Here is a 13,366-nt window from a genome sequence, read left to right as displayed (position 1 = left end):
CCTACAGCCACAGACACCAATTCCAGCAAAGTCCGGTCCATTGTTGTCCAGCTCCTCAGCCCGACTGATGTCTCGCAGTGCCCGCTGGAGGTGTCCATCCTCTGGAGGGTCAGCTCAGCCTCTGCACCAAGGCTTGAGGCCCCAGGGCCCACTGAAGCTGCAAGGCACAAATACCCATGGTACCAGGCCCCTTGCTGCATTAACCTACAAAACCTAGTCCAGCCGGACTCCAACTTTACAGCAAGGGTCTTCAGGATTCCCGAGATCCACCTCCGTAGTGGCCCAGCTGTCCTAGAACCATTGCTCCAAGGTACCTGCAACTGACTGTGAGGTTCATCTTTGCACACCTTTACCCAGCTGCACTTTTTCACAGCCCCAAGCCTGCCCGGCCGGGTCATTTTCAGACTAGCTGTGTTCCCAAGGCTCTGGAACTGTTGCGACCTCTACTCCTTTGAGAACCTTTGGACCTGCAAGACCCGCATTGCTTTAACAGATGGCCCGTTTCTTCATAACGCGCTAGCTACAAAGTCGCTTTACTCCAGCCTCCCGGTGAAATCCAGGTAGCTTCTGAGAACCTGACCTTGGAACTTTGGTCCTTGACGCCCAACTCTTCGATTTCAAAAAAGTGAACCACAAATAAAACTGTACAGCATTGCTTTTTCTACCTGCCTATTTCTCCATAGGAAATGTATTGCGCGTAATTACACACATCTGTAGACTGTGATTTTCTCATATTGTTAAAAGTATTTACCATGTACCCAAAGTTTTTGGTCTAATATTTAATATTAAATCAGTCTCGACTTCATTCATTGAGTGTGTATATCATTTATTGCCCTGGTGTGTACAACAAATACTTATCACTACCTTCTGACAAGCCTAACTGTTTGCCCACACTACCACAAAATGGTGTTGGAATTATCAGCTTTTGTCTCTGTAAACCAGTAAGGGTCTCTTCGACCTCTGCACAGTGTACCTCATTGTGGTGCACTATATAGAGGTGGGTTTCCTACACGCTCTCTCGATCTCTCTCTCGCGGTCTTGCTCACTCTAGATTGCATGCTTTCTATCTTGGTCCAGAAAGAGTGCTTTTTGTAATGTGGTGTAAATCTGTTCAGTAGTTTTGGAGTTATTAACCCCTCCCATGCTCATGACGGAGCCGCTCCGTCATGAGCATCGGCTGAGCTGTGCTCACAACGGAGCGGTTCCGTTATGGCCCTGACGCCGCGCCTGCTCGGCGCGTTCTATTATGCGGGCGGGGCCATGACGGAACCGCTCCGTCATGAGCACAGCGCAACCGCGGCTCATGACGGAGCGGCTCCGTCACGAGCATACGGGCGCCGCTCGGACCCCCCATCCCTAGCGCTGCAGCGGAATTGCCGCCTCAGCGAAGGGGTTAAAGAAAACATGTATTCTGTAGATCTAGAAAATGGGGGGGGGGGAGGGGGTGGAGAGAGAGTTGAAATAAGACATCACAAATTTGGTATCTTAACATTTGATGCTAGGCCCCTGCCTCACCTTCTCCGTGACTGCTGCAGTGTGAAATATCCTGCCTGGATGTTGACTTTGGCCTCTGTCATTCTGTTTTGGTCAGATATACCAAAAGGTGGTTTCCTAACTGGTTGTTGATGGAAGACTTAAAACTTGTTGCTATGGTCTCCTAATGTATGGATTGCAATAAGGAAGAAGTAATGTTCATATTTTCTGATTATCTTCATTACAGTGAGTCCTACACTTCCTCGTCCTAGTTCTAGGGTCTTTCTTCCCTCCGTGTGGTCTCTTTGAATTTTGTGATACTGTTCAAGTATTAACATAATGCCCTTGTGAAGGGACAGGTAGCTATGTCCTCTTGGCGAGGGGGAGGGTCTAAGATTTTGTTGAAACGGTTTCCCTGAAGTAACTCGCTCCAAAAAGTCCTTGATGTTTTAAGAGATCCAATGCTATTGAGCACTTAACTATTTTATTGGCTTTTAGCACTGTACAAAATCATGATAGATTAATTTTAGGATTATGGCAATCAAGAATAGTCTGTGTAATGTTTACCAGCAGGTAAATTGGAGAATTCCTTATGGTTTTGTTCTTGAATTGTTTTAAAACTTGTACAGATTTTGGAGTAAGAGAAATTAAATAACCTATTAAATTTTAGGTGTTTTTTTTATATTTTGTGCCATCAAACTAAGATTTCATTGTAGAGATCTGAAAGAAACAGGTTAGTATTAGATTCCTTACCTTAGAAAATCCACAGGCGTCAGACTGGATCCGGAAACTTTTGCGTAGCAGTTCCCTTGCGCGTCGGTAGGCGCCGTCTGCGGCTCCGCGTCTGTCGTCTGCGTCAGGATGATGTCGCCGGAGAACTTAGACGCCGCCCTCGCGTGCTGACGTCAGTTCTTCTTTTTTCCGTGTCAGCAAGCTCAGATCCGGAAAAAGTTGTACCCTTAGTCAATTTTTGACTAACTTTTTCGATCCTTTTTGATCATCTTTCGAAGTCGTTTAGACTAAGACGGTGCCGGTAGGAATGGCCAGGTTCAAACCCTGCGTCGATTGCAACAGACTATCGGTTACCGACCCCCATCGCCGGTGCCTGACCTGTCTGGGCCCCGACCACGACAAGTCCTGCTCCAACTGCCATGCCCTGACGTCCAAAGCTAGACTGGAGCGGTCCTGCAAGCGACTCGAGCTCTGGCAGTTGGCCCTGCGTAAGAGGCACAAGAAGTCGAAGAGGTGTCATCACTCTTCTGAGTACCCCCGAGGTTCGCGCGACGCGGGGGTTCGGGCGACACCGCCCACGCGGCTCCGCCGGAGCAGCAGGTGTCGGGGCCTGCTCCATACCACCGGTCCCTGGGCAGAATGCGACGCCGGAGGAGATAGATACCTTCCTCTTGGCCATGAGGTCGCTCATTCCTCCGTCTGGTTCCGTGGCGCCTTCGGGCAGAGCGGCCCAGACTGGGTCCCCAAGCGGGCCGGGTGCTTCGGCCCCGGTGTCGTCGGGTGCTTCGGCCCCGGCGCCGTCGGCGACTTCGATCCAGACCGCCGCAAGGCCCCGCTGGATTCGGATCTGGGTCGTCGCCGGTCGACCTTACGACCTCGCCGGCACCGGCCCCCAGGGTGTCTGCTCCGGCACTGTCCCAGGACGACGTCGTCCCTGGTCCTACCCTTGATTCGGGTCCGGCGTTTGAGCGGCGCCTCTCTTGACGCCGATGGGAGATTTCTGTTTCTATGACCCGGCCCCATCCTTTGACCCTGAGTATCAGGAGATGGGTGGCTAGGAGGATTGGGAGTGGTGCGAGAGCTTGGGGAGGCCAGTGGTCTATACACTTTGCCTGACACTGGTTTTATCTCCCCTCCTACCTTGGCTACGGAGGAGGGAACTGCATATAGTGTGGTGCTGACGCGGACTGCCAAGGCCTTGGGCCTCGAGCTCCCCGTTGCGGCCGTGAGGACTAACCTACTCACTGAGGTCCTTAAACCGCAGGCAAGCTCTGCCGAGCCTCTGCTGTCTTTTAAAGAGGCCTTGTCAGGCGTTCTTCTAGGCACTTGGTCCAAGCCCGCTACAGGTCTGCCTGTAGATAGGAACGTGGCCAGGCGCCACCGCCCGGCTCTGGGCGACCCTTGCTTCCTGTCCACCCACCCCAACCCAGAGAGCCTGGTCATCCAGGCCTCTAACTCCCAGACCGCATTCCCGACAGCTCCCCCCGATCGGGAATCCAAGAGGTATGAGCAATACGGTAAAAAGGTATTCTCCTCCCTGAGTTTGGGGTTGCGGTCAGTCAACACCGCGTGCCTCTTTGGCCGTTACTCCCACTCTCTGTGGGACACGGTCGTGGACGGGCTGCCACAATGTCAGAAGGGGGTCCGGAATAAACTCGCTAAAGCCATTGCGGAGGGTCGAGATGCGGCACAGTATTCCATCCGGTGTGGGCTGGATACCACGGACTCACTGGGCAGAGCGATGGCAACGACTGTGGCGATTCGTCGCCACGCCTGGTTGAGGTCTGCCAACTTTTCGGCTGATGTCCAAAACACCCTTATGGACATGCCGCTTGATGGCCGTCGCCTCTTTGGCGACAAGGCAGACCATGCGCTTGAGAGCTTTAAGGACTCCAGGGCTACAGCCAAGTCCTTGGGCCTCTCGGCCCCGCGCCAGGAAACGGCTGCCTTTCGCTCCTTTCGTGGCCAAGGAAGGGGCGCCCCCACACGTCCTGCCAGCCACTGGCTGCAGACTACCATCCAGCGCGGTGGCGGACGTGGAAACCGCCGTGGCGGCGGTCGGGGACAACGGCGAGGCCAGTCCACACCTGCCCCTGCAGCATCCACCTCGAAACCCTCCTAGTCCGAGCTTTCAGGCCCAGGGTTCGCCATCACACCCTCCTGGCGCACTGTCACATCGGACAAGTGGGTGCTGCAATTCGTCCGAAGGTGCTACTCCCTCCCCTTCGAGGCGGCCCCTCCAGCCATGCCACCGCAGTACCACTGCGTGTCGGGGATCACTTGAAACTTCTATAAGAGGAAGTTACGCCCTCTTGGCCAAGGGGGCCATCGAGTGTGTTCCTGGGCCAAAAGTAGGGTGTGGTTGTTACTCCCACTACCGGAGAAGGGGGGGGGGGGGGGAAATCTGCATGCGGTCGGATCTCCATACCCCCCTTCTCCGGACCCAGCTTCTATGACTACGGGGTTTGATCATTTGGCAACCCACCAGGCTGAAATCCCTCATCCTAATTCCCCCCCTACCTCCTACCTCGGACCATCCACTGGGGCGCACCTGGGTCGAAAAGTCGACGCTTTAAGACTGGTCCAGTCTCTCCAGGAGCATTTACATGGACTTTGTCTCCTCGGAGAAAAATTAATACTCTGGCCACCCTTATTCCCTGTATAGATTTTGTGTATATATATGTCACTTTATTTAATGCACTAAGCACTTTATTCACCATCAGTCACTTTTCCTACACCTATGTGGTGTTCAATTGTCCGATCATCATTTATTGAAACTATTGATATCACTGAATGAATTAATTCAGATGTAATTTGTTTGTTCTTATTTAATATAAAGTAATGCTGGAAATCTATTCCTATTTCTCCATATGTTTTTGTTTCAAAGAGTTTGTATTCAATATGTATTGAGCGCACCACGCCTTTTTCAAAGTGATTGTTTTCGGCCAACAAAACCACCTTTGTATTTAACCACCTTCCAGAAATAAACAACCAATTTGCCGACCTCCGCAAGATGCAGCATCAAGTACACAAATGGGAAATGAATCCCCAGGTTCTCCTCCCATGCTTCCAGAAATGGTGATTTCCACAAATAGATCTCTTTGCCACAGTAGAGAACTTAAAATGACGAAACTTCAGTTCCAGTTTCCCACACAATCTATCCAAATGAAATACCCTATGGATGAACTGGTCAGGGATATTTGCTTACGATTTTCTGCCTCTCTCCCTCCTTCCATTTCAGGTTTGGAAACTATGGCAACCCACACTGATTCTAGTGGCTCCCACGTGGGCTGATCAGCCGTGGTTCACTCCACTACTTGAACTTTCTGTAGTTCCACACCAAAAAATGCACCTCGCTTCCAACCTTCACACATAGAAGCATGGAGAAATCCGACATCCAAACCCCAAGGAGCTCAACCTAGCGATCTGGCTCTTAAAGTTAAAGTCTGGATACCTAAATCTACCACCAGATTGTGTGATTTCTTAAATAAGCAACGAAACCTACCACTGGAGCAGGTTATGCAGCAAAATTGAAAAGGGTTGTTATATAGTGTAATAATAAATTGATCCGCTAGATGCATCTATGCAAAATATTATTTGTTATCTTTTGTATCTACAGCGAGTAGACTTAGCCTACGCATCCATTCAAACCCACCTTGCGGCAGTAGCTGCATATCTGCAAAACAGACATTTATCCTTATTCAAAGTTTAGTTATTAAAGCTTTTATGGAAGGACTTAACAGAATAATACCACCGAGAGTACCACTTGCACCTGGTAATGGTAATGGTAAAAGTCTTATATCGCGCAACTAAGCCCGGAGGCATCAAGGCGCCTAAAAACAATATCATAAAATGGTCTGATAACAAGCACTACGGGTAGGCCTTAGAGAAGAGCCACGTTTTCAAGGCCTTCCGAAAGTTCTGGACTGAAGGCTGTGTTTTCATTCCTTGTGGCAAGCTATTCCACAGTTTAGGGGCTACAACAGAGAAGGCCCTCCCACCCCATTTGGTTCGGCGAACACGGGGGACTACCATCAAATTCTTGGATGAGGATCGAAGGGTTCTCTCCAGAGCGTAAGGATGGAGCAACTTCCTCACGCCCTCAGCCCCCTTACCAGAGAGCGCCCCGTAGGTCAGCCACCTATCTGGAACCTTAATTTTGTTCTCACTAGGTTGATGTGCCCACCTTTTGAGCCTTTACACAATTGTACATTACAATTTCTTTCATGGAAGGTCACCTTTCTGATGGGTATCATTTCATTACGAAGTGTTGGTGAGCTACAGGCATTAACCTTAGAAGAACCTTTCTTACAGCTTCACAAAGAGAATGGTTCTTCTTACAAACCCAAAATCCTTCCAAAGGTAGTTTCTGCGTTTTCATATCATCTTATCAGTTGTTACCTGTGTTCTTCCCTCAACCAGATTCATTTGCAGAAAGGGCTCTGCACACTTGATGTCAAAAGAGCACTATTGTTCTATATTGATAGAACAAATGATTTCCTTAAAACAAAACCACTTTTTGTTGGTTTTGCTCCACCTCATAAAGGAAATCCTATTTCTAAATCCGGTATTTCCAGGTGGATTGTTAAATGTATTCAAACTGGTTATGTTAAAACTAAAAGGACTAAACCTCCTAAAGCATATTCTACGTGCAAAATACTAGCATCTATGGTCTTTTTAGGTAACATTCGCTTAGCTGATATATGTAAAGCAGCTACATGGTCATTACCACAGACACTTAACATTGTGTGGATGTTTTCGCACGTCAACAAGCTAGGACAAGCAGTGTTAAAACCACTTTTTCAAACAACTGCAACACGTACTGGTTAGCCACCGCTTTCGGAGGGTACTGCTATACAGTCTATGCAAAGCATGTGTATCTACAGCACACATGCTTCGAACGGATTGTTAATTACCCTGTAAACATCTGTTCTTGGCATGCAGAGCTGTAGATTCACATGCGCCCTCCCTCCTCCCCTGACACCTGTGGTTGTTGCAGTTCTTACTATTCACACTACATGCGTATGGACTTCTCTATACTACACTTACTTACTCCATTCTCACCCTCTTGCGGGAAAACAATCTAACAATGCAGTCGATGCCCATTCGCTACATCACCTAAAGGAGGAGTCATCTTACCTCGTGACTGGAAAATACTTCTTTGAAGAAAAACAACTTGCAAACATCTGAACCCAACACTAGATGGCAGGAGTATGCAAAGCATTTGAATCTACAGCTCTACATGCCAAGACCAGATGCTTACAGGGTAAGTAACATAATCCTTACAGTAATTTCAAGTCTGTTTCCAGGAAGATTGTTTAATGCTTATTTAGGAAGTTGGCAAAGTCTGCAGAAACCCAAACGGTTTTAGTCAGTCAGTCAAAGTAGCTTTATTCGAGATAAAACTCATAAAATCAAGACACATTATCCATAGTTCAGACAAGATTACATAAATCTGAATTTTAAAAAATGACAATTAAAATAGTGAATAGAAGGTATAGAAAACAAGGAGCAAATGGTAGAAGTGAAAATCCAATTTCATACAATACAATAAATAGAATCATTTGATAAAAGTTAAAAAGTAGTAAGATCAGTTGGCAAATAGTCGATACATGGTCAAAGACATCAATTATATACATTATTAAGAACAATCAATTGACTTCGAATTGAATTCTGCCGTAGCACCCATACCCATCCCAAGTATTTGGCTACTGCTATTGAAATAAATGGCATGGTGCTGGTACATATCAGCCTTTCCGCTACTGAACATTTGTTAGTACCCAGTAACTTGCACATTGGTGTAAGCCAAACACGCCTCTGGGTTGCATAGATTGGGCAGACCAAAAGATGTGCTAGAGTTTCCGTATGGTTCCCACAGGCCGGCAGATGTTGGTACTTGCATCAGACCATCTAGAGGTCAATGCTTTTAGGGGCAGAGAACCAACTCTAAGCTGAAAATAGAGCTTCCTATCCCCAGGCTTAGTAATAGTGTCCCAATAACATTCGAATTTGGGCGCAAGTTTTGCCCCGGTCTTAGTCAAATCTCACTATATTTTCATGCAGTATAAAAATCTTGACCATGAGTTTGGTATGCTGTGCATGCAAGAGTGTGAAGCTTTTAACATAGAGTAGCATAGAGTAGCATACGTTGTAATTGGAATGTTATAATTTTGACGGTGTGATCATAAATACTAGACTGGGCCGGACTGCAAACCTCAATTAGCCCTTGTGAGAGTTCAAACCTGTCCCACACTGCAGCAGAAAGGGACCATCAAGGTTGGGGCAGGGCAGCTCATCCTGTCTGGGAAGTCATGCCTTAGACTGCAGCCTACCAGACCCTTAGAACTAGAACGTTATCTGTCCAAAAATAACCATTTAATTTAATTTATATTCAGCTACTGATATATAGATTGTTAACCTAGCAAATACTGTTGATTCTTCATTAATATTCATTGTTTACACTGTATAAACGCACACTTTTACAGTGACATGGGGATATTAAGCTTGTGACAAGCATTTTCTTTTAATGCCATGGCTTGAGTTATGCCTGTTTTACTCTGTGTATGTAAAAACGAACTGTTTTGTTCCTGTTAGCTATGAAATGAACAGCTGTAACTTTTATGCTATGTAGTCGAATCCCAACATTCCATAAGTTGGTGATTTAGTCATGTGTGCAGAGGATGCAAAATTAAATGCTACAACCCGACCTAAAGGAAGGTAGTTGCTGGACTAACGTCTGCAGTGTTCATTTGGGGATTTTTGACTACTGTTCGACTCCAGGGCACAGCATAAACTTATGATATACCTCATGCGTGCGTTCAATTAGTCTTAGTGACAGTGATTCATTTGAGTATACTAGCAAATAACCTACCCTTCCTTTTCCACGACAGTACACCTGTCTGCAGCCAGACCCTCCTTGCTCATCCGTCTGAATCCTTCTTATTAGTTTCCTTTGCCTTCCTATTATGCTAATCATTCAACAGCAGGCACCTCTTAGCCCCCTTCCCTCGCTCTTGTATCCCTTCAAGGACAGTCTGAATGACCTCCCTTTAGATCGCGTATAGTGTCTTGATGCTGCGAGAGAGAGAGAGCGAGAGAGAGGACCATTTCATACTTGATACGGTTTTTTCTTCTCTTGATCAATTCATTACTTTTTAACTTATTTTGCAACTCGTAAGAGATGCTAGCCTCTGAGTCCTAGGTCTCGAACACGCACAATGTGAATGATCCCGTTGTGCAGAGAGAAAACAATAAAAGCTAATACAAGTGCCAAGACCCTCTGTAGAGTGGATAGGCGTGGACACAGAACTGAAAAGATACTGTATAGAGTGTGATTTAGGCCTCTGTCCTTAACCCACAAGGCTTTCACAAATGGAAGACTGTCCCCAGCAGTTGTTGGAAAATCAGAAGACTTTTGACCTGGAAGCATTATCTATATGCAAGCTCATGCATGGGCAGCGATAAGAACTTCATGGTACCATTGGTCTTCATAATTGCGAGGTTTCTGAGACCTAGTGAAGAACAGCAGCACAGGAAACCTCTATCACTGGAATTGGGAACATTTTATTCCAAAAAGAAAAGGGTAAATTACTTTAGGTTGAAAATGTTCAAGGCCACACCCGAAACCTTAGATCCATCTATATATTTTGTTGGCAAGGTAAGCCTAAATGCTTTTCATCCAGGAAGCCATGTTCAGAACGTGCTTACATCAAGACTTTATTGGCTTGCTCTGTGGTCCAGGCAGACTGGAAGCATGCTATTTTACTGTAACTCTAGCAGTCCTAGGGAGTTGCCTCCTACTTGACTGGGAAAATGACTTCGACCTAATCAACATTTTTTGAAGGCCAACCCCATGTTAACCTACAAAACTCCACCTGTGTTAACCTGCAAACTTGGTGTGTCGTTCGCAAAGGAAGAGCAAATTAATTCTCCTTTGTCTGAATAATGCTCTCCTAATACTGGGGCCTGGTTTTAGACCATCTATATAAAGAATCTTCTTCCATTGTATGCACAGGTCCTGCATACCCCACCAGGAGGCTAACCTATTAGACTACCCTTGTCTACATCTAGTACAGCCATCTATGCATTGCATAGTTTGACAAAACTGGAGTCATTTTAGTTGATAGGCAATATCTCAATTCCTCAAATATCCTTTTCTTCACGAACGATAGCAGTTACTACTTAAGCCAAATGAAAGCCATATGTCCAGTGTGGTATGCCAATTACCAGATATTTGCATGCTGTTTCAATTATGCACATTTTAGGAAGCCCATGCATTCTCTCTCCTATTTTGATTTGGACTTTGCAAATCCATGTACCAAACGCAGGCCAATAAAAAAAAATGGAGGTCTACCTTTTCTCCTTATCTGTTTTTGACTCATTTTTTATTTTTATTTCTTTCTTTCCTTCCTTCTGTCTTGCTCAGGCAGATGATGACCCAGTTCTAGGTTTCCAGCACACATTCTTGTTGAAAAATGTTGCCGATTCCTGGGTGTGCACCAATGAGGTCTTCCGGCTAGCCCTCCATAACATCTAAACATGCGCCCTCTCCTTCGGTATATGCTGTCTTCTCTCATATTTCCACGTAAGGAGTGTTGTTGGGCGTTTGTGGTGCTCTGCCTGTGGTTTTCTACTAATGGTAACTTTGGGGGTTTGAGTATGTTACAAAGAGGGTTGCCATGGTTAGATTGCTACTGGACATGTATCGGGCGCTTCACTGGCCACATATTCGAGCAATAGGATTTTTGGTTCAATAGTTTTTCGGGTTTTAAATTGGCAGTACACATACATCAAGCACCATAACACAAGTAATCCCTCCTTGCCCACCTCTGCCCCCCGCCCTCCTCAGATTTAGATATATTTATCCCAAACACTGAACCCTCCCAAACTGATATAGTTCCTCCAATAGCACAGATAGAGATGTGGCTGTGTGAGTCAAACCAGGATGTCATTCATGAACATTGTTACCTTGAGAGTCGGGTCCTACCTGAACACCCCTTATTTTGCCGTTGTCTATGATTCTCTATGCTACAAGTTCCAAATATAAAGTGTATAGTAGTGAGGATATAAGACAACCCTGACAAATTCCCTTCCTACTTTCACCTTCTGTGAGTCTAGGTTATTGACTATGGATGCCCACACCTCAGCCCACCGCATGGTTTCCCCGTTTGATGTGGAGGGTGCTGGCTGGTTAGATTTCCTGCTTTTCTGGTTGGTGGGGCGGAGCTGGACGGTCAGCGTCCCAGAGCTTGCTGCCTACTTGTATCTGATGCCTTCCTTCTTGCGCAGCGGGCGTGCCACTGGCGCGCCAAAGGCAAGCCCGTCTGTGCCTATCCATGCCTGACCAGAAGCCACGACCCCTTGCCGAAACAGGGCACTTAGACTTTATTACTCCACTGGCCAGCTAATGGCTTACCGCAATCCACCGCTCCCTGACTATACCTTGCTACATCTAGAAAACCGGGAAATAAAAGCTTATGCTGCGGTTTCTCCTTTGATATAACCCAGGGACATACAACTACTCCAAAGGACAACAAAAAGAATACTAACCATGCCGTCCTAATTAGTAAGGAATTTTCTTTCCTCAGCACAAACTGCCCCTCTCTCCCGAAGCATGAAGCCGACATTTTTGATCTTTTGGTCAATGAACAACCAGATGCTGTATTTCTCCTGGAGACATGGTTGCATGAGAGTTCTGGCCCTGATATTGCTGCCCCCTTATCCCCTAAACACGCAATAATTAGGAAGGATAGGGGCTCTACAATTAGTGGGGATATTGCCATCATTTTAAAAAAGGATTACCAGTGTAAATGCGAACATTTACTGTTCATGAATTGTGAGGCGGCATTATTCAAGCTGGCCCTGACCCCAAAATTCTCCCTCCCTGAAGTACTTTGGTACAGCCCTCCCGGGCCTTTCGCTCCTTGTGCCTCATAATTTCCCGGCCTGATAACCCCTTTGCTTATGAGCACTGACAATTTTTCAATATTGGGTGATTTTAACTTACACCTGTATGATCTGACATGAGACCAATTCTCACTTACAGGCAGAGCCCTGAGGAGACGCCTGCTTCATTGCTTCTGATATTTGGGACACCTGCCTTGTCGCAATTCACAGGGGCATCGCTGCCGACCGACATTGCCCGCCTGCTTGCTCAGAACTATACCTCCCACCATCCTGTGCGTTGCGCACGTCACGTACAGCATCGCTGAGCGCCAGGAGTCGCTCAAAAGGGGGACAGGGCTCCCGCAGCACGGGACATGCGAGCGCGGTGCCCGGGCCAAGGACGGGCCCATCTGTGACAGTCAGGGGCCGGGCCCACTCGCTTGGTCCTCACTTGCTACAATCCATGGTGAAACCTTCTTGTGGTCTGGATCCTTGTACTTGTTGAGTGGTTTGCCTACAGAGGCGAACTGTTATAGCCCCATTCAGTGGAACTAGTCTCACATTTCAGGGGCTTTGGTATTGTACCAGTATCTGGGCTATCATCTTTCAGCAGGTGTAGGGGGGTATATTCTGAGTGTCCATTATGGGGAGAAGGAAGACTCTAGTATGTCAAGAGGGGGTGAGGGTTGCCACTAGGGCTAATGTTACAACTATGGATGACTTTTTAATAAGAGCTGCTTCTGTCATTGATGGGGAAATTGAATTAGTGAATAGGCGTTTGTCTAGATCCCCTTCTAAAGGTGTATTCTCTCTTATGGGTGGCCCATTGTTTCATCAAGGGAAACCACTACTGAATCCTTGAGTACTCGATCATCCCCTGGGCTGAGTGACGCCTCTCACGTCACTGAAGTTCTATCTCATACGCAGGGTTCTCCCCGTTCGTCACCCCGTAGAGTACTTTCTCTCACTGTGATTATTGCAAATAAGGAGAGTAGTGCATCAGCCCCCACGTTGGGGTCCGATGGGTCTGATGCTACCATGAACCATGTGCTCCGGGAAGCGCCCCCGTAAACTTGGGCCCTATAAGAAATCTTAAGGGGGCCCCCAGGTCCAGCGGGAGTGCTAAAAGGAAGTCGAAGCCAATAGACCGGCAGGCTAAAAAATCTATTTAAATGTACCCCCTAAACCTGTTCCCAAAACCAAGGTAGGTGCTCAGTTAATGGATAATATAGTCAATCAGGATATGTTGGAGGCCTTTACATCTATCATGAGCTGC

At 46.9% G+C, this 13,366-nt stretch overlaps 1 protein-coding gene across 4 annotated transcripts in view; it reads left to right on the top strand.

Annotated features, from left to right (window-relative positions):
- Positions 1-13,366, top strand: part of NUTF2 (nuclear transport factor 2) — a 185,729-nt gene that overhangs the window by 127,365 nt on the left and 44,998 nt on the right. For 2 of the 4 annotated variants that reach the window (XM_086945257.1, XM_086945258.1), the window contains exon 5: positions 10,631-10,789. The exons of the other annotated variants lie outside the window; for them this stretch is intronic. In XM_086945257.1, coding sequence (XP_086801383.1) covers positions 10,631-10,741 — 111 coding nt within the window. In that variant the 3' untranslated portion in view covers positions 10,742-10,789. The remainder of the gene's footprint in view (positions 1-10,630; positions 10,790-13,366) is intronic. 4 annotated transcript variants of the gene reach the window in all.

This window comes from Lissotriton vulgaris, chromosome 12 (genome assembly GCF_964263255.1).
Source record: "Lissotriton vulgaris chromosome 12, aLisVul1.2, whole genome shotgun sequence".
Lineage (NCBI taxonomy): Eukaryota > Metazoa > Chordata > Amphibia > Caudata > Salamandridae > Lissotriton > Lissotriton vulgaris.
The sequence above is the reverse complement of the archived record's forward strand: the minus strand, read 5'-3'. Positions and strand labels throughout refer to the sequence as shown.